Source organism: Borostomias antarcticus (genome assembly GCF_949987555.1).
Source record: "Borostomias antarcticus genome assembly, chromosome: 11".
Taxonomy (NCBI): Eukaryota; Metazoa; Chordata; class Actinopteri; order Stomiiformes; family Stomiidae; genus Borostomias; species Borostomias antarcticus.
Genome location: NC_140244.1, coordinates 23,007,979 through 23,034,388, shown reverse-complemented (window position 1 = coordinate 23,034,388; position 26,410 = coordinate 23,007,979). Strand labels below are relative to the sequence as shown.

At 49.0% G+C, this 26,410-nt stretch overlaps 1 protein-coding gene across 2 annotated transcripts in view; it reads right to left on the bottom strand.

The window, feature by feature from the left end:
• The window catches only part of LOC311315022 (serine/threonine-protein kinase WNK2), a 49,439-nt gene extending 25,679 nt beyond the window's left edge, over positions 1 to 23,760 (bottom strand). For both annotated transcript variants that reach the window (XM_084445601.1, XM_084445602.1), the window contains exons 1-10: positions 23,208 to 23,760; positions 21,925 to 22,760; positions 9,212 to 9,384; positions 8,118 to 8,338; positions 7,859 to 8,016; positions 6,546 to 6,634; positions 5,690 to 5,909; positions 1,663 to 1,942; positions 1,405 to 1,517; positions 125 to 985 (exon numbers count right to left, since the gene is read on the bottom strand). In XM_084445601.1, the coding sequence (XP_084301727.1) occupies positions 125 to 985; positions 1,405 to 1,517; positions 1,663 to 1,942; positions 5,690 to 5,909; positions 6,546 to 6,634; positions 7,859 to 8,016; positions 8,118 to 8,338; positions 9,212 to 9,384; positions 21,925 to 22,575 (2,766 nt within the window). In that variant the 5' untranslated portion in view covers positions 22,576 to 22,760; positions 23,208 to 23,760. The remainder of the gene's footprint in view (positions 1 to 124; positions 986 to 1,404; positions 1,518 to 1,662; positions 1,943 to 5,689; positions 5,910 to 6,545; positions 6,635 to 7,858; positions 8,017 to 8,117; positions 8,339 to 9,211; positions 9,385 to 21,924; positions 22,761 to 23,207) is intronic.
• Positions 23,761 to 26,410: the final 2,650 nt, after the last annotated feature.

The window sequence follows — 26,410 nt, the reverse complement described above, 5'->3', positions numbered from 1 at the left end:
AGGAAGTCGGCACTGCGGCGCCTATAGCCGAAGGTCAGGTCTCGATAGGCTAACCCCAGGAGGAAGCGAGCTACTGAGGGGCTAGCGGGGACCGGCGCAGGCCGCGTTCCCGGGTGTGACCTACCACTCCCGTCGCCCCAGTGGATTCGTACCCCCCGGCGCAGTAACTGGCCCTGCGGTCCTGGTGTGGCGCGGACGGGGGGGCCGCGGCGGGGGGCGCCTCCCTATCCAGACTGCTGCTCCTCTGGGTCAACCTCAGACCGCCGTCTCTGTCGCCGCGGGCGGGCCTGTGCGGCGGTGCCGGGCCCTGGTTGGAGGAGGAGGCGGCGACGGGCGGCCCGGTTTTGCGGCTGATGATGTTGAGGAGGGACTTCTGGAACAGGGAGAAGTCCGAGCAGTCGCTCCCCCCCTTGAGGGCCCCGCCGGGGGGCTGGTGGTGCCTGAGGACGCACCCGCAGGGTTGGGGCGCCACGGCGACAGGGGGGCGGTGGTGCCCGCAGTCGCGTGACCTCAGCAGGAGCACGGACAGGCAGGCCTGGCACAGGTGTTTGGGTGTGGCCGGCTGGTGGTGGTAATAGTGGGTGGAGCTAAGGTTAAGGAGCAGGTTGCTGAGGTCCGAGTGTCTCCGCCCCCTGGGAAAAGCCGGCGCCACGCCACCGCCGGTGGCCTCGAACGAGACGCTGTGGCGACGAGATTCTGTAGGAGAGGAGGGGGGCGGGGAGCTCTCGGTGGGGCTGGTCTCTGATTGGTCCTCCGCTGCTGTGGGGGAGGGGCTGACTGGCCTCTGGTTGGTGCCGGGCCCGGAGGCGTGCGGCTGGGGGAGGCGGTGCCGGTGGGATGACTGGTCACCCCCCAGCGCGTCTGCGACGGAGGCGCCGCCTTGGCGGGCCCCGCCCCCCAGGCTGAACTCCGGGCCCGGGGCTCCTCGCCAGCCCAAGCCCGGCTCACATGACCCGGGACACTGGTCGCTGGGCTGGGCCTGGCGCTGATCCGGCACAGTCACCCACAGGCAAAACAACATGTTACTCAAAAGCACACGCACACACAAACAACAGTATGAATGGAGCGGAATGGAAATTGATTAATTGACAAAAAACACACACAAAAAAAGAGTGAATTCCTGGAGAAAAAAGTCTGCCTGTGTAGATAGCCGCCATTCTGTCGATGCAAAGTAGCTTTGTGTGTGAGAAATGCATGTTATCCTATGTATGTTTATGTTAATCAGGATTAATGCATGCACTGTGCACGTAATGATCCCGTGTGTGCACGAGAGTGTGTGTTTGTGAACTGCGTGTGCAATGCAAATTGCCTTCATGTACGTATTAATGCGCATCGGTGGGTGTGATGTTAACGACCCTGTGTGTGTGCGTGTGTGTGTGCGCGCGCGCCACCGGCAGAGCCGACCTGCTGCGTTGCCATGGCGACAGGCTCCAGCAGGGAGTGGTAGGGGACGCCGTACTGGCTGCCGTGGGAGTCGGAGTACACGGAGCCCAGGCCGCTGTCCAAGGTGCCGTCCGCTGCAGGGGAGCGGGGGAGGAGGGTAGGGGTTACTCATTACACGCGCCAACAAAGGCTCATCGCTGTCAAAGATCAACCATGCATGCGTGTCAGAAAGGGTGTGTGTGTGTGTGTGTGTGTGTGTGGTGGGGGGGGGGGGTTTACATGTAACAGAGGTGGCGCTGGCCGGCAGGTTACAGAGCCGGGCGTGCTGGTCTGCCTCCGGCTCCTCTGGCTCCAGAGGGGGGGGCTGTCCTCCCTGTGTGGCCCCGGCGGAGGCGCCCCGGGCTGGGGTGGCCTGGGCCCTGAGGCCCCCCTCACCCTGGTCCGCCGGGGGTGCGGCTGACACGGTCCTCTCTCTCCGCCACTTGATCAACGCCACGCGGTCCCTGATGGACTTCCCCACGATCTTGGCGTCGCTCTCGTGGAAGAAGCCCGAATCCACCTGACAGGAGAGGGAGGGGTATTTATAGAACCGACTGCATGAGGGGAAGATGGTGTGAGAAAGAGAAAGAGAGGGTGTGTGTGTGTGTGAGAGAGAGAGAGAGAGAGAGAGAGAGAGAGAGAGAGAGCAGGAAGGAGAAGGAATGGGAAATCTATTTTAGGAGGAAACAGGAGGAGTGAGGAGGATGAACACAGCCCCTCCTCAATCAGCAGCTGTGTTCAGGATGTTCACAGACCGGCTGTAGCAACGCTACCAGTGACAGACAGCCAGGACACGGAACAGACATCTCCTGGCACCGACTTACCAAACACCAAAAACGAGAAACTGAGCATTTCAAAACAGCCTAGTTTGTTAAACACCTTTTGACGTCGGCCACGGAAACCAGAGCAGACTCAAATGGCTGCGCAGCGCACAAAATGTACCCGCACGCAACCTACACAGGGCGGATCGTGCATGCATACATAAAGCGTGGCCTTAATGAGACGCGCCGGCAAACTAGGCAGAAGGCATCGTTTCCGCTCGCTAAGTGGGAGAGCGCATTACCGGAGACAAGAAAGCTCACGTATGAAGATAAACGGCAGCTCCCGCGGTGGCTGCCTGCCTACTGCTAAAAGAGTCGTCAAAGAGCGACGAGGGGTGATTTGATATGGGGAAGGCGAACTGTTAAAACCCAGAAGCTCTTTTCCCGGGGACGATCGTTACAGCCAGGCCTTGAATTTCCCTTGGTTCAGCCCGGTTCAGACAAATGACAGATGTGGGGGGGGGGGCGGAGGGGAGGGAAGCGGGTCGGCCCGCGGTACGCCAGGGGGCATCGACGGCCCAGAATCAAAGCACCACCGAGGCACACTGCACTCTGAACCGTTCCTCGTGGAAGTGAATTCACACACAGCAAACTGACAAAATGAGGAAACACAAAACAAAATAAAACGCAGGTCACCAAGGGGTGGAAAAACACCTGATGTGTAACATTAGCTGGTACACCCTCCGTCTGTAGCAAGCTATTACTTGCGCACAGACCGGTTGGGAAAATGTCTTTGAAACGCAGCCAGGAGTGGCAAAAAACTGCTCCTTTGATATGCGAAGAAAAGGAATCTGGAATCTGCTCAACTGTTTTTTTTTTTGGGGGGGGGGGGGGGGGGGGTTCTTATTAGTTGTCTCTACGCAATCTGATAACACAGGTGCAGAACCAAAGTACATTGGATCAAAACGTCTATCGGATAAATGTTTCACATTCCCTCAACTTCCCTCAACAGACCAGTGGAGAGTATCAAAGAAGCAGGTTATTACTGCGTCCGGCTATTAGAAGACGTTTTCTCCCACCGGCCTGTGCGAAGCAGTGGCTCGCCACAGACGCAGGGCGTACCGGCTCGCCTCGCATCTGATAATGGCGGACCGAAGCTCCCGTCCTGGATGGAGGGGGTAAATAGGGATGAGGCAGGCTTGCCAGGAAGATATTCAACATATCTGTAGTAAGAATCACATCTGCAGTAGGCGTCAGATATAAACAAAAGGTATGTCTCAAGAGTCAGACCTCAAGAACACAAACGGCCTAGGGCGACCCGAGACCTGTGCAGTACTGGAACGCCGCTGCCCAAACCAACCAGCTGAGCTCATACTTTCGTTCTATTGGACTCCATACTCAACACCTGCTTCCTGCGTAGACCTATAGTCAGTCTCTAATGACAGCCAGTGTTTCAGGCAGTGCCAGAACAATATTGGCCGAGGAGAACAGAACATTGGAGTCAGGTGAAAGCCCCATGTAGAGTCTGATCCAAGAGAGAGGTATGCCTCCCCTCCCGCCCCCAAACCCCTCATGACTAGTCTCTTATCACAGGGAACTGAGGCCGCATTATCCGATGGAGGCCTTTGGAGAACAGCAAGCAAACAAGAGAGAGAAAACACATTGAGGGGATTCCTGGAAGTGCAGACTTGCCTATCGGCCGATCTGCACGAGTGTGCACTCCCCGATGGTGGGATAAGGGCCCTTCTGGCGCACGCTGTGCCCGGTCTCCACACACAGATCTGATTAGGGGCCTCGTTTATAAAACCTTGCTCAGGATTCGCCTACTAAGGGTTGCGGACATCTGCAAGTTGCAAAAGGTACGCGCCACGGTTTTCTGATTTATAACAAAGTGTCCCACGCCGGTTCCCCATTTTGAATCTCAATCAACTCTAAATTTGGCGCATGTGAGCGTGCATTTTGTTCCACCCTCTTAATGCCCATAAATGCCTATAGATGGCCAGTGAAGTGCTTCCAATTCAGAGAACCCACGGACATGATTATATGGAAGAGGTGCGACTGTCATTGACAATATATGAACCATGCACGTGATTGATTGATTTCATTTCTGGGTATAGGACGCGATGGATCCGAGGGATGACATGTAGAGGTGAGGGCACTTATTTCCCACAATGCTGGATGTCCTGAAAACTGGACAGCCGATGACACATCAGTCAAACAATGAGGCAATGAAACACCACCAACAAACACAGCCTATTTCTGTGTAACAGTGAATTATATTATCCTTATAATATACTAGCTTACACATTGCCTGAGTAAATACGTCATGCACAACAGTGCACAATTAGAGATTTCTTGTTGCGGAAGGCTAGGCTGCATGTTGGCACTGTCATTTTCCCCGCGGTGAGAGGGGCTTCTCTACGACTAGTGATTGTTGCTCTACCAAAATTGGGATTCACATAGCAGTGTAAATATGAAGGCCGTTCACAAGTCATTCACAACAGTAGTTGAATTATAGTGATTGCTTTGAGCACACAGCCTACACTGTCTACATGATCATTTATGAGAATAAATTAATTAAGGAATTATTTATGAGAATTAATACAAAGGAATTATTTATATTAATTAAGGAATGATTTATGAGAATTAATACATAAAGGATTTATTTATGAGAATAAATAAATAAATAAATAAATAAATAAAATAAAAGATGGGGCCATCCATCCCAGCCGGTCTATATTCTCCCATCCATCCAAGCCGGTCTATATTCTCCCATCCATCCAAGCCGGTCTATATTCTCCCATCCATCCCAGACGGTCTATATTCTCCCATCCATCCCAGACGGTCTATATTCTCTCATCCATCCCAGCCAGTCTATATTCTCCCCTCCATCCCAGCCGGTCTATATTCTCCCCTCCATCCCAGCCAGTCTATATTCTCCCATCCATCCAAGCCTGTCTATATTCTCCCATCCATCCAAGCCGGTCTATATTCTCCCATCCATCCCAGCCAGTCTATATTCTCCCATCCATCCAAGCCGGTCTATATTCTCCCATCCATCCATCCCAGCCAGTCTATATTCTCTCATCCATCCAAGCCGGTCTATATTCTCCCATCCATCCAAGCCGGTCTATATTCTCCCATCCATCCCAGCCAGTCTATATTCTCCCATCCATCCAAGCCTGTCTATATTCTCCCATCCATCCCAGCCGGTCTATATTCTCCCATCCATCCCAGCCAGTCTATATTCTCCCATCCATCCAAGCCTGTCTATATTCTCCCATCCATCCCAGCCAGTCTATATTCTCCCCTCCATCCAAGCCGGTCTATATTCTCCCCTCCATCCCAGCCGGTCTATATTCTCCCCTCCATCCCAGCCGGTCTATATTCTCCCCTCCATCCCAGCCGGTCTATATTCTCCCATCCATCCCAGCCGGTCTATATTCTCCCCTCCATCCCAGCCGGTCTATATTCTCCCCTCCATCCCAGCCGGTCTATATTCTCACCATCTCCTGGGCCACTCCCTCGGGCACCTCCCTCTCCAGGTCGAAGGAGAACTCGATGGCGCCGCTCTCCTTGTACTTCCCCTTCAGCTTCTTGGGGTCCTCCACCCACAGCTTCAGGGCGATGGACGCCTTGTTGCCGTCGTCCTCCTCCGCCAGCTCCACGCGCACGCCGGTGTCCTCCGCAAAGAAGGCGTGGTTCAGCAGGTCCTTGATGGAGTATCTGGACATGGGGGGGCCAGCACAGACAGTACTCTATATGGGTAGCACACGCTGCCGCACCTCAAACCTGCTCTACAAATCATCACTTGTCTCGCTGCAGTAGCAATGTCCAGAGAATAGATCTCAGAAACGTATTGCAGATGCACAATAAGCCGGATTGGGTTAGGCCTGAGATTTCAAAACACAATAGTAGTTATAACAGGCTTCGCAAATATGGGACAAACCAACTGGACGACCTCTGTCTAACTCCGTAGTTATGTCATATGGCATGAGCTAAGCACGGCATGTGCTAAGAAGCAATGTTCCATCCAGGGACAAGAGACAGAGCCATAAGAACAGCATAAAGCCCTATCTAAGAACACCACAGCCTTCAGGGGCTTATACTCAAGGGCAGACAGAATGCCCAATCATCTTCTAGGATTAAAACCCGCTCAATACGCCTTTTTTTCCCCGGCCCGTTTTTACCCTCGGTATCAAACGTATTATGTAAGAGTGGAGGCATGGGAGAGAGCCGCCCTACTGATCGGGACAGAGATTGCGCCGATGCCGAGGGCAGGTCTGTCATGGCGGCGGCGGGCGCAGCGAGGTGCGGGGGGGGGGAAGGGAAGGGAGGGGTCACCTTGGTACGGCTACTCACCGCTCCTCTTTCTTCTGGCAGATGCATTCCCCGATAATCTCCTTGACTTCGGGATCCACAACCTTGTTGTAGCTGGCAGGCTTCACCCCCTGCAGGAAGGGAAATCAAAACGCAACGTTTGAGGCGGACGGACGCGCCAAGAGAAAGTCTGAGGGAACGAACAACAGAGGCCTCGGAGGAGGGGAACGGGACTGATCAAACGCAATAGGGTCCTTCCATTTCCAAACCTGGAACTAGGGGCTGTTTTCACAAGTTCCCAAGAGAGTCTTAAGCAAAGCATGTGGTGTCTCATTATCACTTGTCAGAGCATTAAATCTTCAAACATGCCACTTTCTGAGAAACCCAGACTGAGACTCAGGGAACAGTATAGAGCCCCTATGGTTCTCTTTGATACAGCTGCTATAAATAGCCTGGTGCAGTCTTTCTCCGGGGCATTGGATACTGTATAGCACTGTAAATAGATAGCATAACGCTGTACAGTACAGGTTTGGCTGGCATTACCAGGGAGAGGAAGAGGGGTTCTCTTCTCTACTAGCGGGTGAGGGGAACACCCCACCGCCCCAGCCCTGCCAAGTCTGAAGAGTGAAAAATCCATAAGCCTTCGTTCAAATGTCCCACTGACTGTGACACGATGGTCTCTTGTTAAAACACTGCGTCAAGGCATCAATAAATACATAAATAAATAAATATACATCGGACCTGGCGACGCCCTACAATACTGACTCACTAAGCTTCACACCTCTCACACACGACAGCACTCATGAGGGCCTCATGTCTCAATTGTTAATGCTGTCTACTGCTGAATACTTTTGAGATTTAGCTCCATGCTACTATAGCTTCTGCTATTATTCAGTAAATGGGATTTGTCCCCGAGTTTATTGGTGACTACAGGTGCATCTCAGAAAAAATTGGAATATTTAATTTCATTCAAAAAGTGAAACTTTCATATATTATAGATTCATTACACCTGTAGAGAAATATTTCAAGGCTGATTGCCTCCATGCCACGCTCCACGTTGATGCAGTCATTTGTGCAAAAGGAGCCCCGACCAAGTATTGTGTATAAATTAACATACTGTAAAGATTAAAACAAAAAAGGCTTGAAATATTTAACTTGTGAAATGGATCTAGAATACATGAAAGCTTCATTGTTTGAATTAAATTACAGAAAAATGGACTTTTTTGGAATTTTCTGAGATGCACCTGTATGTCTGGTGAGCATTTAGATCTCAGAGGAAGTTACACAGTTATCAGTGTGTGTGTGTGTGTGTGTGTGTATCATAGGTGTTGCAGAGGCGTGGCAGCTGGACTCACGCTGGTGACTTTGCGGTAGATCTGAGCGGCGTTCTGGCACTCTGAATAAGGGTATTCTGACGTGGCCATCTCCAGCATGCACATCCCGAAGGCGTACACATCCACAGACTCGTCATAGTGCTCCTCGTACATCTCTGGAGCCATGAACTCTGGGGTGCCTGGGGGCGGGGGGGGGGAGGGGTACGACAAAAGTTAAGAGATTTGATACGTGTATACTCTCCACATGATGACAGTGTGCCCGTTTGGCCAACCGTCTTACCGATGACACTTTTGGCAAAGGAAGCCCTCTTGAGGGTGGCCAATCCCAGGTCTCCGATCTTCACCGAGCCGGTGGGTCCGGTGATGAAGATGTTGTCGCACTTGAGGTCGCGGTGGATGATGGGCGGGGTCCTGGTGTGCAGGAAGTGGAGGCCCTTCAGGATCTGCCTGCACCAGCTGCGCAGCACCTTGGGTTTCATCACCTTGAACCTCCTCAGGTAGCTGCATGGAGGCACGGGTCAGAAACAGCACTGTAGTAGGGATGCAGCGATATGAACGTTTTGGCCGATACCGATAAGATATTAACATTGTGTAATGGCGATCGATATAATAATATCGATAACCGATATTAACAGATGTCGGTATGTTCTGTATAGAAACAAGTTTATATGATAATAAAATGTTATACATACTGAAAAACACATGGAAACGCTGTCTCTGTTTCCAAAACATTTGGTTAAGCCGATAAATAGATGAGTAGATGCACCACATTATTTCCTCTCAAAAACAACACACACAACAGCAACTAGACAGCTGTTCAGCTGTTCACATCGGCCCCGTTTTACACATTGGAACGATACCGATATATTCAAAAATGACTAACATTAGTGTTGCATGGTATACCGAAATCTGGTTGAAAACGGTCCAGTATTAGAATTTCCCAACTTTTGGTCCTTATTGTAGGTCAAATGTGTCTCTTGTGTGAGTGATCGAGGAGATATGCACCTAGTTGACCGCACATTTGTTTAGTCTCTGTCACGCTTTTTTTTTTTTTACCATTTAAAATGGGTAAAATCAGATCAAATGAGTTTCTTTATTCGTCACATGTAGGTCCTAGTGTACAGTCACAGTAAAATGTTGCTCGTATTTCATTGTAGAACTGCGCACAGCGCGTTGATGCGCTCAGACTCTCTGGCCCTCTCTCCCTGATAGACACACGCTGTCCCTGTCTGTAAGTAAACAGCATAATAAAGTTATTCTCTTGTGTGAATCTCTCTCCAGCCATCATTTTGCTGTGGCCCCTTTCCGAACACGGAAGTGCGTCTGTGATGTGCTGATCTGGACGGAGGAGCGCCATCTCTGGGGAGCACTCACGTCTTCAGTGTGCCTGACGTCATGAGTTCCGTCACCAGGACGATGCACTTCTTTCCTTTGACGGGCGACTCCCAGAAGTCGTAGAAGCGGACGATGTTGGGGTGCTGGAGGCCCTTGAGCATCTCCGCCTCCTCCTTAAACCTCTGACGCTCCACTTTGGTCAGCTTGCGGTCCTGGAGGGGGTTTGGAGTGTGTGTGTGTGTGTGTTGGGGGGTCAGGGGAGAGAGGAGACAGACATCAGAGCCTTAGAAACAGAACAGTGTTAAGAGATACTTATATCAACCAACCAGATAGGAGTGTGTGTTCTCACCTCTTTTCCCTAGCACTCCCAAACCTTTAATTATACATGTCACCTGTCTCTTACATGGCAAATAAAACACCTTGAACCCTGATCCCTTTACTGTATGTCCACATCTGGTAGTACATCTGTCCCTGAGCCATACGGCTCACTAATTGGATCATAGTTAAAGTCCCAGCTGATCACAGCCATCTGGACTGGCTTCCTCAAGCAGGGATGGACAAGGGGAGGATATAAGCCTCCATTTTTTCCAGCTGTGTTCCAGCAAAACCTGTGGCTGTGAACAAACGAAGAGTGTCTAGGCTCAAGGCTGTGTGACACACACACTGGGCTGGAGGAGGGGACGGTCACGGTCATCCCTGGGGAGTCTGGCTCGAGAGGCGCACACTCACGTGCGCGGACGCGCCCACATCAACGCTACAGGGGTGAGCAAAGGTCGCAGCTCATTGATCTTCCACCCGCTCGCTCGCCCTCATCTGCAATCTCTCCTCTTTCTGCTCCCCTCGTTTCAATCGCTCCCTAGTGCACCACCCCCTTAGCACGCCCTCTCCATCCCTCACGACACACACACACACACACACACACACGCACACAAAGAGATGTGAATATTGCGGATATCCACATCCGCGGGTGGGTGGGCCAATAAAAATCTACATTGTAATTAATTTCGGGTGGATTGCGTGTGGATTTGTCAGTTATATTCGTATTTAATAACTACTATAATTATATATATTATAACAGCTGCGAGAAAGCGCGAGACCTGCCAGCAGCTCACTCAAATACCCTCGACCACTTCATCAACCGAGATCCTGCGAAAGCGAGCCTATAATCTTTAAATGGTTTAAGTCAAGAAAATGCGCTTATATGAAAAGCGAATGAGCACGAACGGCTGGACATATATGTAAATACAATAGCTTCATGTTTGGCGGGTTGGGGGCGGGTCTCTACATTTTAGAAGATAATTACACCGGGGGGGTGGCGGATGGATGATTGATGAGTGCACGCAGATTCGGGTGCGCTCAAACTCCATCCGCGCATCTCTAACACACACACACACACGCACACACACACACGCACACACACACACACGCCATTACAATACTTCCTGCAGGGAGTTCCAATGGTTTCCTGTGATTTTCCCGTTCGGAACCGCCGCTAGCGCTTACATAACACACACACAGCGCCTTCGCACGCGCAAACGCGCTTAGACGCATGCATCCTGTACGTACAGCCCGCCCCTTTAAGAGGGAATCAGATGGAAGATAAGGAACTCAAGAGGTGAATCAGACTGAAGAGGGAAATCAGATGAACGCTGAACCGAGATGGTGTGAGCGATCGAATCAAGTTGAATCATTAAATCAGCCTGCAAGGCATTGGGAGACAGAAGAGGAATAAAAGAGGGCAGTCAAACTAAATGGATGTTTGTGAGACAGAAATTAAGTCCTGGTCCCGAGGGACAACAATAATAGATACACGATGACGTAACGTGATGCGGAGCGAGGTGGAGATGATCTGATAACAGCCAGGAAGAGAAAGGGGAGAGAGGAGTGGCGCGTGCGTGTGTGTGTGTGTGTTGCGTTTCGAGCTGTGTGTGTGTGTCTGTGTGGAGGTGGGTGTTTTTGCTGCACTCCTCTGAAATCCTATAAATAATTAAAGTTCTGCAGAAAGCCCGTTCTACCGAGTCTGGCTGAGGTGTGGTAGGTGAATGTGGGCTTGGAGGGGCTGGGCTGTCCCCAAATGCACTGCGTCAGAGGAAACCCCCCTCGAGGCTATAGCCCCACCTCCCCCCCCCCTCCACTCTCCTACTTGCCCCTCACCATCCTTTTCCGTTAATCCGGCTCCTTCTAGGCTCCTGCTGTCGTGCCCTTCTCATTATCTCCTAAAACCCCTCCGTTCCTCCCCCCACCCGCGTGTTCCCCAAGCGCCCCCCCCCCCCATCACCCCTGCTCCTCTCCGTCACATCCCCTCCCCCTCTCCTCTGCTCTCCCTTTCGGCAGACACAGGAGCTTCTGCATAATTCAGGCGTCACATGTCGGCTAAAAGGTTGTGCCCAGCATGGCAATACAGAAAGACACACACATGCAAGAACAAACACACACACGCAAGAACAAACGCACACACACACACGCTAGAACAAACAGCCTGGGTCCCTAGGACATGCGTGAATATCTTGAGACAAGCAATACATCACACCCATCTCATTAACATGCCTTCGTACTTGGGTGGGTTGTATTCAGCCCTCACCTCTGGCAGTGTGAACTATGGGAGTGTCCGCGATTTAACCGGCAAGTCTGTCGTGTTAAAATAACACATCGTAACAAATGACTGCAAGATAAACTTGGCTGAAAAAGCAGCACAGCTGGATTGACGGTGTGCGAGAGAGAGAGAGAGACAGAATGGGTTAAATACACACAGAGCCACCCCACCAGGCCGGCAGCAAAATGGATAGTGACATCAACAGGAAGCAATCCATGAAGCTGTGCTGCAACCCATCGGGCCCCGACTACAGCTGTGTGCTTAACTGCATTAGCTAGTGCAGCTGGGAGCCATGGACCAGGAGTAGAGATGCCAGAGCTACACGCACGCACACACGCACGCACACACACACGAGATACAGGCAGTCCTGGAGATATGTGGACTGTGGAGCAGTGAGACCAGTACAGCAGAGTCCCGTGTGATGGAGCCAACAGGCTAACAAGAGTGTATACTATGGGGGTATCGAGTATGAGAGGCCCTAGGCAAAGGTCAAGACTCCAGACTCAAATATCCCGTTGAATTGCTGCGCTCCGCATAGTACATAATAGAGTCTGTGCCACTTCGCTGCCCGAGCTTGTTTTCTGAGGGCGTATCGACGGTTCAAAATTGAAAGAGTGACAGGTCGTCGCAGCAAATGAGACTCTAGCCCAGGTTAGATGGGCGGGGCATATCTATGGGTGGGAAAGCCGGATCCCAAAAGTCGTTACTGATTGGTGTCGCAGGGATTCCTGTGAAACCAATGAATTGCCAGGATTTGAGCAGCAGCTTTTTGCATGAAGTGTCCCAGACCCAAAGAGAGATTTGAAGTGTCCCAGACCCAAAGAGAGATTTGAAGTGTCCCAGACCCAAAGAGAGATCTGAAGTGTCCCAGACCCAAAGAGAGATCTGAAGTGTCCCAGACCCAAAGAGAGATCTGAAGTGTCCCAGACCCAAAGAGAGATCTGAAGTGTCCCAGACCCAAAGAGAGATCTGAAGTGTCCCAGACCCACAGAGAGATCTGAAGTGTCCCAGACCCACAGAGAGATCTGAAGTGTCCCAGACCCACAGAGAGATCTGAAGTGTCCCAGACCCAAAGAGAGATCTGAAGTGTCCCAGACCCAAAGAGAGATCTGAAGTGTCCCAGACCCAAAGAGAGATCTGAAGTGTCCCAGACCCAAAGAGAGATCTGAAGTGTCCCAGACCCATAGAGAGATCTGAAGTGTCCCAGACCCAAAGAGAGATCTGAAGTGTCCCAGACCCAAAGAGAGATCTGAAGTGTCCCAGACCCAAAGAGAGATCTGCAGCATGCAGTAACGTAGTTAGCGTAGCTTACGTAGTGCATCAGCGAAAGAACTCTCACGGGTCTGGCGTCGAGACCGTCGTCGGAGACCTTCATGAACATGCCTACAGGGCTGAAGGAACGCGGGCTGGGTATCAAAGCTCTCCCCTCACCCCTAATCGTGCTCAACTCACCCAACGCAGCCCACACGCAAACGCCTCTGCGGAAGCAATAAAAGACAACAAGCAGCTTCGACATTTACCAAGATGGATCAGCCTCGTCTCATACCGGAAATTAAGGATGTGGAAAAATCTGGTCCACAGGACGGCCATCTGCGCAACTACGATTCAAATGAACACTTAAGCCTCTATCTTAATACAGTCCTAAGCCTCTAGATTCACAGCTCAGACCAGGTTTACCTTTTTTTTTCCCCAAGAGAACACAGAGATGTACCACTTCTCTCCTCTCAGACCAGTGCGATAGTAATGCAAAGGGATAGGGAGGCAGGCGGCCATGTTTGGGACACAGCCACGACGGTGATCAATATCACAGCTGAATTATACCACCCAAAACAAATCAATGGCCGACTTGACCTTCATCTGCCCTCATCATCTCAGGGTTGGGGGCAATCGCTGTTCCTCTCTTCCGAACCCCCAATTACCCCCGTTAAACACCGCAGATTAGATGCATCAATAGCTCAATTTTCATTTTCAGTGTTCAATTTTGTTTTAAAAGAAAGGGGGATTGAGGGGGATCACACGCACGCACACACACACACACACACACACACACACAGGTAACCTAATGTCACAATATTTGGAAACACTGGAAGTCTAGGCTTCTAGTAATGCTTCCTAACACAATCCATGCATTTATGACAGAGCTTGTATGTCTCCATTGTTCACACGGTACAACACTGAAGTGGCCCTCCAGCACCAGCAGGCTTCTACACTCCACAGTCTGGTCCGAGAGCAAGGGGCGGGACCTGGTCTGGTTCCATGTCTTTCCCATCAAATAATAGTAGTCCCCCAAAAAAATAGCGAGCTCCTGTATCAGTGCTAAATGAAGGAGCACCAACAGCTCCTTAAAAGATGCAGCATGTAAAAATGTATTTTCTACTTGTATCTATATATTAGCAAATGAACAACATTCAGTCTACAGGGTTTCATGAAGTGAATGCATCTCTTGCTAGCGTCTACCACACGTTGATATTGCATGTTGAGTTTTCCTGGCCACACAGCGTAAAGCTAGAATGGGGTACAGAGGTTCTTCAAGCAAGGGAAGCAACTCTGCCGCCGTCTCGGGGCAATTTCTGACACGTGCCGTAAAGCATAAAGACTGTCCTAAAACCTGCTGAAAAAGCACCAGAGTGGCATCTCTTGTGTGAGAGAACCACACCTTGGTAACGCTTTACAAACCCTGCAGAGTTAAAGGTTTTAATTGCTTATTCATTACAGATATAGCACCTTTAAATATAGACAAGCTGATCCTGGAGCAGAGCGGTCATAAGCAGCCCAGACTACCCGCCGCTGACTCCTGTCCAGTCAGTCCTCCGGTGGAGGAGGCGGAGACCGGCCGGCTGTGCCAGGGTGCTGGTTAATCATCCGCTCCACGGACTCGGAGCGGAGACGCCGCTGGTCCGACTCTGGGCTGCTCTATAATTGGCACGCTGGCATCCAGAGTGGCACGGTGAATTATTGACGACGGGGGGGGTGAGACGGTGAGACTGCAGCGGGGGAAGGGCCAGGTGTGCGCGCGGCGTGCCTCGCATGCGAGAAAGAGTGTGCGTTGTATAAGCGAGAGAGATTGTGCGTGCGCGACGTGGCGTGTTGTCTGGATTAGGAACGTAGGCGGGCCTCTGTTAAGCCTCTTTCCTGTCGCAGAGGGCCGCCGAGACGGACGAACAAGCGCTGCCATTGACGCGCGGAGACAAACCGATGGAAAATTTGCAATTATAAGCTTTTCCCTTCCGCTGGCGGGCGGATAATGCTGCTTACGTAACGGGCCTGACGACCGTCCGCAGGGTCGACTTCGCCAAGTCTTTACTCAGCCTGATTGGATCCCTGTGTGTCCGAGAGGAAGAGGGAGACTGGCAGCACAGCGAGTGATTGAGATAGACAGAAGGGATGAGGACAGAGAGGGATGAGGGCAGAGAGGGGGCGTTTGAGAAGAGAAGAAGTCGGTTGGTCTGGGGGTCAGAGGCTTTAGCTCCCCTTCTCCGAGAGCGGGATTAGACGAGACGAGGGGGGGGCGGGACTCGGAAACCCAAATTAGCCGGGTCCAGTCATACAGAACGCTTTCCCACCGCTGCTATCCGGCTCCCCTCAGCGGGCCTCTGTGAGGCGGATCAAACGCACCGCAACCCCCGTCAGCCTGACTGACCGCTGGACCAGACGGATAAGCAGGACGCTTGGACCCTTTCCTTTCACTGTCCCTGCAATCTGTCCAGGAGGACAGAATTAGGAGGCCTTTAAGATCTCCTCGTTGAGAGCTCTCAACAGAAGACTGGTGTCGGTCCTCTGCCCCTCTCAATGTGATACTGGAGGATTTAGACGGCATTACAGAAGACTGACCAGGCTTGATTAGTCAGGGGAGGCGCACACCTGCGTTTCTCACCGGCCCAGCTCAGGTTTCTTTAATAAAAAGGTCCAGGAGTCCACAGCGGAGTCACAACTCCAGGAGTAATAGCGCTGTACCGGCGTGCCACCCTGCCCAAGCCTCCAGTGTCTCAGCAGAGAAATGAACAGACAGGACGTCCGTTTACATCTAAACATGAGGCACGACAGCTGGTGGCGACATCCTTAACCAAACACAGTAATTCTCCACAGTCCGTGAGCAGAGACGAGCGTAAACACAAGAGCAGGGAGGGAACAGCTGTGGTTGCATGATACCAGGGGTGGTGCCTGTTCAACCCAGCGCTGATGTCTGAGAGCGGACGCAGCCCTCTGCTCTGGACCTACAGTGCGGCAGGTCAAGAGGCGTATAACCTGTACAGACCGGTGGGGTCGAGCACAGACCGGCAGGGGACCGCCAGAGAGCTCAGGGCCAGGACCCTGCTCCCGGGCCCCGGCACACTGAGGTCTGTCCTTGTCAGGTCTGGCACACAGCCTGCCACCGAATGAGAAAGATAGGAAGAGAGAGAGAGAGAGAGAGAACGAAAGAGAGAGAGAGAAAGATAGGAAGAGAGAGAGCGAGAGAGAACGAAAGAGAGAGAAAGATAGGAAGAGAGAGAGAAAGAAAGAGAGAGAACGAAAGAGAGAGAGAACGAAAGAGAAAGATAGGAAGAGAGAGAGAAAGAAAGAGAGAGAGAGAGAGAGAGAGAGAGAGAGAGGAGAGAGAGACTCCCTGAGCTGAGCCACCCCTTGGTTTTATCAGGCGCTGCAGTGAAGCGGCACAGAGCCAGAGTGACGGCCTTGACTCAGCACAAGCGTCCCTGCCGACTCACACCGGTTATTTAAATATATTCAATCAAATATTTTGGCAAGCACCTGAGGGGCCTTCGGAGGGGTCCTTCACACTGCCCACGGCACCGAGCAAAGCCCCGCATTGACCAATCTGACCTTACTGGAAATCTCCGGCACTAGAAATCAGCCAACACATATAAGCCCCTGCATACGGGCCGGCCATAAAATATCAATGAAGGATTAGAGATTTCCCTAAGGCCTCGACACCCATCCATCCCTTGACCCCATATACTACTGTGTAAGTGCTGAGTGACAGAGACTAGCCACATACACTACAGACCCATAAGGGTTCAGGCCATAACGGCTTGAGGATTAAAGGGGCATTCCACGGTTTTTGCCGTTTATTTCTTACATCCCCTCACTATTATACATCATGCCTGATTGTTTAAAAAAAAAAAACTTCACTGGCATTAGGTTTTGCGTTAGCTTTTCAACACCCCTAGGGTCCCGTTCATTTCCAAACTGCACCTTAAATCCCCTTGAAACAAGCATCCCAGTCAGTCCACACTTTATCCATCAGTGCAAACCGTTAGGCTTAGTTTGCTTCTCAAAGAGCTACTTAATTTTGCTTGAATCAAATTATTATATTGTTAAAAGGAATCAAGTTTGAATTCTGAAATGACCCACCAGCGGACAATTGGGATATACGATGCACCACATACAGAGTTAAGGAGTTAGTAAATGATACACAGAGATTTAAAAAACAGAGTGAGTGCACAGTTCCTGGAAATACTGACACTATTTATCTCGTTTCAAAAATCTATTTAATATGGTCCCCGGGTAGGGGACGCATAAGCTATTAAACTGGTGATAACAGACGCAACACTTGATCTTGGCCAAAAGACAGAGAAGACATGGAGAAATGGGGACCGCAGTGTGTAGGGATTGTAAAGAAGCAGTTGGTAATCAAAATGCCTTATAGAGGATTATGAAGAAGGCAATGCAACACTGCTAGTCTAATTACAGTGTAGGCTTTTACAAACGGTCTGGCATGATGTACAGTAATGGGAGGAACGTAAGATATTAACCTTAACATAAAGGTGAGATTCCCCTTTAAGAGCCCACAACGTGTGTGGCAACTCTGAAACCAGACTCTTCTCTGCTCTTCTAAGTCTATTAGCTATGAGCTATGTGCAGCAGGACCCCTCTCCTGGCTCTACAGGTCTCCGTGGCGACGGGCTGGCGAGAAGGGCGTGTCTCGGGAGGCTGCTCGCCGCATGGCGGTCCCGGAGGGGGCCGGGAGAGGGAGGACAGCTGCAGGGATGTCTGATCATGTGATCCCAGTCGTCTCCATCATGCAGGCAGCACACGCGTGCAAGAGCGTGGCGCACCGCAGAGGACCGATTTACGGAGGCCGCCCGCGTGCCTTTAAGAGAGGCCGCGGCCCCCGTCTGCCTGGAAGGCATCTCTCAAACCCTTCCCTCCATCCATCTGCTGGCCTCACTCCATCTTGCCTCGATGATGTCATCCTCATTAAAGATATTAGCCACGGCAGAGGACAAAGGAATAGATCCTGCTTTCACGACATGACAGATACATGTAGGCCTACACAGACTCCTGAACAGGCAACCATAGGACCTAGCCTCCATATAGTACCCCTTAAATTCTGTTAACTTTGTATTTATACACACACACACACACAACACACGTGAATCTGTTAGAATCTGCCTACTGACGCCTTGTAGAACTAGGTCAGCGCTAGCGGTCATTATATCAGTCGGTGAGCGTGCTGGAACTTTTCCGTGAGCCGGTGACGTTTTGACAGGCTAGACAGGCTTTAGTCTCACATTTCTGAACTGCATTGTTCCCAGTGCATTTCCACACAACACAGCCCAGCTGGGGGCTGGCAGGGCGGTAGGAAGGGGGAGGGAGATAGGCACATTCTTTAGTGTTCAGGTGCTCCGATATGGAAATGCTTAGACCGTTTCCAACTAGCTGACAGTCAACAATGAAAGAAAAAAAACCAAAGTCGTCAGAGACTACGATAAGGACTGGGTGGGCTGGGTGGAACCGTGTCCAATCTGTACCATCACAATATCACCCGACACCATTTTAAGTAGTCTTTTCAATGAACCAGGCCAGCAATCAATTAGAATAGTTGTTCAGGTCCTGCTCATACAAACTAGCTAGCAGCACCAGTAAGTCCATCAGGCTTCTCTCTGGCCCACGTTGGCCTTGACAGAGAGGAGGTGAGGCAGATCAGGGGGTCTGGGCTACTGATGATGACTCCTTACTGCCCAGTGAGCTGTGACCAATGACCCACTTCGACAACTCCCACTCCCAGTGCTTACAAGGAGAATGTTTTTGCGACATGGGCTACACGGAAATTAAGTTAACCAACAGACATTACACAACTCATTCAAATGTTTGACCCCGATATCCAGTACAGCAGGTTGTGTTTTTCAAGCTCAAAGAAACAGCCTCATTCCACTGCCATGGTGAATCCCAACTCAGAATCATGACCACCGATCGTATCCGCAGAGCAGCGAGCACACTGCCAAACACCAGCATCCTTATTCACATGCTCGTGATGTGAACTCTGGAGAGAGAGAGAGAGATCGATAGATAGAGAGAGAGAGAGAGAGAGAGCGAGAGACAGAGAGACAGAGAGAGACAGACAGAGAGAGAGAGAGTGAGAGACAGAGAGAGACAGACAGACAGACAGACAGACAGACAGAGAGAGAGAGAGGGAGAGACAGAGAGAAAGAGAGAGAGAGAGAGAGAGAGAGCTGGGCTGGTTCACAAGACCGGGAGAAGTGGTTGTTGTTGACAGGACGGACGACTGTGATTAACATCCCTCCCTGCCGGAGCCAGGAGTGGAGAAAAAGAGATAGGGAGGGCAGACACAGAGAGAGAGAGAGAGAGAGAGAGAGAGAGAGAGAGAGAGAGAGAGAGAGAGAGAGAGAGAGGGGAAGAAAGAGAGTGCATGGGGGCCAGTTTAAAACTTCTAGGCAGAGAAGTCATGTGACCGGCAAGAGGCGTGCCCAGTGGAAAATCACCTTTCTCTCTCCCTCTCCAACAACGCTACACCGTGATGCCACCACTGTCGACTGGGCACTGGACACAAGCCTGGCACCACCACCCGTGTGCACCACTAAGGGCAAAATGTGGAAAATGGAGGCCTAACGTCAGCGTGCACTGCTCTGGTACACGTCAACAGCTGACACTTTAGAGTTTGAATGAGGTGTCTGGGGTCGCGAGGGGACAGTGTTCATTTCCCAGATTGCATTGTAAATCAGGCTCCTTACAGGCCACCGTACGCACTCTCCCTCAACACGCTGACGGCAGAACTACACACACACTTACATTAAACATGCTCCCAATGTCCACTGCCATACTCCCACTAAGCAGATCTCTACTTAAATCACAATTCTGTATAACTGTAGCTGATTCGGTTAGGGCTAATGTTCATTAATTAACCAGTTGTTAAAGGAGTCACAGACAATAAGGGTGAAAAAATATACATTTCTGATCAATGCAAACTGCAGACGCCCTCATGTGAGACCACATCTAAGGGGATGGCTTAAACTCAAATCAAATGTTTCTGTTTTAACTACACGTCCTTCGATGAAAAACACTGGCCAGGACAGAAACACTGCCAACCTTGCAATTTGTAAGCAACAAAATTATACAGACCGACAGTGGAATTAAGGCAAAAGGATGCAATAATGAGTCACACTGCAGAATTGATTACTATTGAGCCATCAGCTGTCCACTAGAGGGAGTGTTAGCTCAGCTGTCTTTGGGGAACTATAGAATGGTTTCCAGATTCTGGTCTCATTCTCTGTGACCAATCTAGGATCATATACTGTTAGTGAATACTGAATACTGGAAGTGATGGATACTGTACCTCTCTGCCTGCAGACATCATGCATGTGAAAGGACTCGTTTTCTTTGTCTCTCAGCTAGGTCACCTGTATGAAATCCCTTAGCCTCAATCATGCCAGACATCTGACCATGACGCACACACACACACAGAAGACACCATTTCCCTTTAACCAGGTATCACTTACATTCTCTTGTAAAAAGTATACTGCCCTAACAGGATTTCAGCACCCAAGGCGTTGATAAAGGCCACAGGGCCGCTGCACTGCTGCCCAATATGTAACAGCGCACATTGTCTGTTTGTGGGCATCTGGTAGTACAGAGGGAGGGGAGCAACCTACCCAAACCTCTCCAGACCCACAGGCCTACCCCTGGGACCCGGGCTAAGAGGCTCCCGCTATGCTGCTACAGTACCGCTGGGCCACATTCCTACATTCCAACAGTCACATTTCAAACAAGCTACATCTTACAAGTATGCGTGTTGGAACGATAACCAGTATAATGATAAACCATGACAAAATTATCATTAAAAAAACGTGTTTGATTACGCGCTTTGTGAAACTCACTGTAAATACTGTCCAGCATCAACCGAAGTTGGTAACAGTCTCCAAGATGCATTATTTTAACGTTTATGCAAACAAAAAATGCATAGTACTGCTCATTTGATTTGTGGTTTTCAATATAAGACTTGGTGAAATGATTAGAGCGTATGTATCAATAGTTTTTTTAACATTTTCAGCAAAATTTTAACAATACCACGATAATGCTGATAACGTGATAATTTTGGTCACTATAATCATGATATGACATGTTCATACCGTTACATCTCTAGATTTAATCTGACTGGAACCAATGGGAGAGTACAGCCAAGAGTTCAGAGTATAGTACTGTCAGTGAGGAGCCCAGTCATGCTTACTGGAGTTGCCTTAACTCTCCTGGGAGAGAGAGAGAGAGAGAAAGAGATAATCCTAATCCCGAGTTACAGTCTTTGAAGGACGGAAATAATTAGTTGATATCTAAGCCTGGGTTAAGATGGTGATTTTCCAGTGTCTGTATAACACAAGCTTAGACTAGTTCGTCTATCCTTGTCTTAGAGAAAGTACACTTAGTTTGAAACTTACCGATCTTGCAGGACAAACATGTCTCTCTACATCAGTGACTAAAAGCCTGTCAATTAGTCGTCTGTGAAGCATTTAAAAATGTATACAAACCCCATTTGCTACTTAGTAGAATCCCAATAGTAGTGGTGCTGATTGATAGCTCCCTGCAGACATTGCCATTATCCTGTCAGTGTGTGAAACATGCCTGACAGACTGAGATGACTTCCTCTGGGAGAGCCCTGCATCACCCACTCATCTAAGTCATTCAGGGAAACACAGCTCCAAGAGACTCTCACTTAGAACTAATACCTGTAATAATATCTAACTATTATCTATAAATGTCAAAAGGTGTAGCCTATATATTTCATTTGGTTTATGTGGGCCTATAAGAAAACTGGAGTGTGTGCATTTCCACTGTACCGTTTGGCTACACATTTGACATTTTATGGGAGACTAGTAGGCTGTGAAAAATAAGAATAATGACATGAAGACAAAATATGCAGTTGGTATACCTGAAGCTCACACCAGGCAACCTCCACCCAGGTGTCAGTATCCAGGCCTTTGTACACAGTCTTGAAGGACCCTCTCCCGAGTTCGATATCGAACTTCAGAAACCTTCCCCCGGGAGACGTGGACACAGCCTTCATCTCGGCTTCCTCCTCGTTCTCATCACTGGCTGCTTTGATGGCGTTTTTGTCCCCGGAGACCACATTCAATTGATCTCCGACTTTCTCCTTCTCCTCGTCGGCACTTGCGCTCTCTGTCGCGCTGTCTTTCTGACCACACTGGCTCTCGGTGCTGGAGCCCTCCTGTTGACCTGACCGAGCCCCCCGTGTCCTGTCTACTATTGTACGCAGGTTTATGTTCAGGATCTTATTCCTGTTGTCACATTCGGGGGCCTCGAAGGCCTGCTCATCTGAGTCCGAGAACCATAAACTTCTCCTGATGAACCTTTGACGCACGATCAGGTGATAATTCGATGGAGGGTAAGCACTCGGATCGCTCCCTCCTCTGACGACTGGCGAGGTGTCCATATTATTGACGTTTTCACCCTCTCCGATCGTTTCATAAATATTTTTGTTGAGTTCACACTGCGAGTTCGGAACAGGTGGACATTTCAATCCTTCGGGAGCCTCCGAATTGGACTTCCCCCCTGGATCCATGGCGATTTGAATGTTGAAGCAAGTGACGTTACCAGATAGGGTTTTCCATGGCCCTGTTGATGGCTGGAGTTCCCAACACGAAGACGGAGTTTTTAGGTCTGAATACCTGCAGCGTCCGCTCGGTGACGCAGTTCGCCAGCATGGGGGTGTCGAGAAACGATGTCACTCCTCGGTCTCCATCCAATCTGAACAGTGGCAAAACAATAATGTTGCGTTACCTATATTTTCGTGAATGGAATAATCGAAACGTGACACTGATTTGCAAAGTAGACACATGAGCTAAGAGCTAGCTAGCCGACGTTACGCCTCAAAATCACAGAAACGTCCGACTACATTCCCGTCAGCATTCCATCATGTCATGTGCATCCAAGACAAGCACACTGGCTCGGTGCGGCACAACCACGCAAAAGATTAAGTAGCACGATTCAACGAGATGCGTTCATCTACGACCCGTTGCTGGTACCGAAATCGTGTTACAATTGTAACTTAAGTGTTAGCTAGCTAGTTAACACATGCATTCTGTCGCGAGACCCCTGAACATCCATGACTATTCATCTAGCGAGCGGTAATGAACAGCTAACATTACCAGGAACACTTTGACTTGAATATTGACAAGGGAAGCGACCACTTACCCGGTTGATGCGACTCGGTGAGCTAGCGACAGCAGTTAGCTACAGGAGCTAACACAGCCAGCCCAGCAGATACTCATTGCGAGATAACGTTCGTGCTTTCTAACTTGCCTGGTTGGTTCTAGGTTGAATGACGTGCGGCCGATATAGACAACCGCTCGTTTTCGTGGAAGGCATGGCTGGCTACACCATTTCCAGGTTCCCAGTGTGACTGATACACAAAAAAACGTTCCCAGACATCACTCGAGTGAGCTGAGCTGTGCACGGTCTATTCCCCGGCCACACAGTCACCATCCGACGATGAGCACGCGTAATGCCTTGCAGCTATGTGGTTTGAGTCACGAAAAATACCCCCCAAACTAGCTAGCCAGCAAAAACACTGATTGAACGACTATCGAGTGGGTGTGTATCCTCAGCATGTAACTGACGCAGTCAATTAAGTTTCCATGTAACGTTATCTTCCAACAAATCAGCCGGCAAACTCGGGCGGTGTCGCGTCTGTCTGCCTGCCTGCCTGGCTGCTCCGCTTGTACACAGTCCCAGCCTCCCCGTCTGTCTGCCTGCCTGGTCCACTTGTACACAGTCCCAGCCTCCCCGTCTGACTGCCTGCTCCACTTGTACACAGTCCCAGCCTCCACAGTCCCAGCCTCCCCAGCCCCTGGTAACGAGCAGACGACCACCCAATCAAAGCGCACGTTTTGGATTGAGCCCTCCTGGTATTTCTTGAGCTACCTTCACCGGCGGACTGATACTCAGAAAGCATACGTTAAAAGTAGACCTGGAAAATAGTAAGATAACCATACGACACAGCGTTATATTTCTAGAAATACACCGGGAAGCGAGGAAAACTGATCTGAGATGAGTTATCAGTAGTGCTTTGTAACTTATGTCAGTGGGACTCCACCTGAAACTACCGCTACAGGGCGCGCATCGCATACAGCGGCTCTGTTCACTTCTGGCTGTAATCTGTCACCCTTGTTTCAACTCGAGATCGGTTATAATCTGTCACCCTTGTTTCAACTCGAGATCAGTTACATTGGAATGAACGGGCATGCTGATGGAGTCCGTGGAGGGGCGGGAAGCCCGTAGAAGTTAGCTAGGCTATATAATAAATAAAAAAACAGGATACCTTCAAGGTGACCTTGCACCCGTTGGCACAATTTGATTAACTTTAACGTCATGAAATTATAAGGTCAATATTGGCGGTTTGTTTAAATTTGTTCTAACAAGAAGTGGTTGCTGTGGTTCCTGGGGGGGTTGGGGGCAATTCACAATTTGGAAACTGGGGGAGCCCAACTCACAAAACAGCGGACCTGTTGGACTACAAAATGTTTTGGACTTTCACCCCCGTTTATCTCACCATATGCCCATTTTCCGCCAAGGTGGATAATTAATGTGATAGGCTATCCGCCGGTGTCTTCCTAGCTCTTATTAAAACACTCACGGGTTTAACAATGGGGGCCTATAGGCCATACAATCATTTGATGATTTGAAATAGACTTTAAAGCTCAATGAGATAACTTGTTTATGGTTCAATATTCACCTTTACTTGCTATTAGTTTTTGAATTGGCCTTAGCAATACCCCCAAAATCATTTTCGTGACATGAGACTGAGACCCTGTGAATTTATTATTTTAGAATTTCGGTGTACTGGCTAGTACACTGGCGGGAAATCTTGTGGTGGAAACGGAAGTGACACGTTTCGCGTGTCACACTTCACCCCTTTAGTTCTACAATACATTCAAAATCAATTGGATAAAAAATACCATGAAAATCCTACTTCTATTTGGAATTTTATTTCTCATCACATCTTTTCCCATTTAGGTGGTTTAGAATTAATTTTGCTTTGTAATTATAGTATCCCCCAAATCCCACTCAAACTCTCAAATTTTCATCAACAGATGCTTTTGGCATGGGCCCTGATTTACAAGCACAATTCTCCCCTCAGAGCTGTTATATTTGGAACAACTGTAGGCTAATATTTTATATGAGGAAGTCATTATTTTATGAAAAATGGTTTAACAATGGTATTATTCTAGTGAGTCAGTTGTTTAATATAGAAGGGCTGCTATATAGGTACTCAGAATTTCTTGATCGATACAATATCCCAATCCCAAAATAGTTTTCTTGACGCGATTCCCTCTGGTATATTTATGTTATTTAGAAGTGTTGTCCACCCCATGCCACTGTCTGTGCTGCCCCCAGACCCTAGGTCCAGTAGGTAAAGTTTGTTTTTCTTCTAATAGAGGTAGGAACTTCAAAATAAGAGCTTTGTTTCAAGATAATTTGCTCTCTATTCCTGCAGCCACATTTTATTGGAATAGTTATGTCAGTAATATTGATTGGAAAAAAGTTTGGGTCCTTACCGCATAAATTCCTGCTAACAAATAAGGTTAACAAAACTTCATTTAAGTTGATCCATAAATTCTATCCTCTGAAGCGTTTTCTACAAAGGTTTAAGAATGACATAGATGTAAATTGCTCTTTCTGAGTTATGTCCAGAGACTTGCTCCCATCTATTTTGGTCTTGTAAATTTACTTCTACTTTCTGGAAAGATGTGAATACTTCCATAGCTGACAACATTTTTGGGGATTTTTCTTTTTACTATAAAAATGTTATACTTGGTTGCTATGATTATAATGACAAAGATGATGATGCTTTTTTCTAATTAATTTAATTGTACTGCTTAGTAAGTTTCACATTCACAAAAGTAAATATACCAACCAAAAACCAAAATTCTGTGTATTTATGAAAGAAATTTAGTTATATTTATCTACAATTTCTTCTTCACTAAACAAAAAAAGCAATTAGAACATTGAATGTATGCAATATTTTTAAGGTATTTAAATTAACTCGTGTCTTTTCTTTTCTTTTAATTTGTATTTTATTTTTGTTATTGTTTTACTTGTTCATCTATGTTTGATCTCCTATTGTCTTATCTACAGAAATACATCTGTATTTGACTGTACAGACAATGTGTATTGTGGTACATTAATAATAATAAAATAAATAATAAAAAACTTTGCCCCGCGAAACTAAATCTACATGCACATAAAAGAAAGAAGACCGGTATTACCTGCATCCTTCCAGAAAGTAGCAACAATCTTCCAATCCAGTCTTTGTTTTTTTCCCCCCATCATTACAGCGAGTGAGTGAGGGATTGTGGGAAGTGTGGTTCTTAAAACGCAGTGCCGATTTTATCACG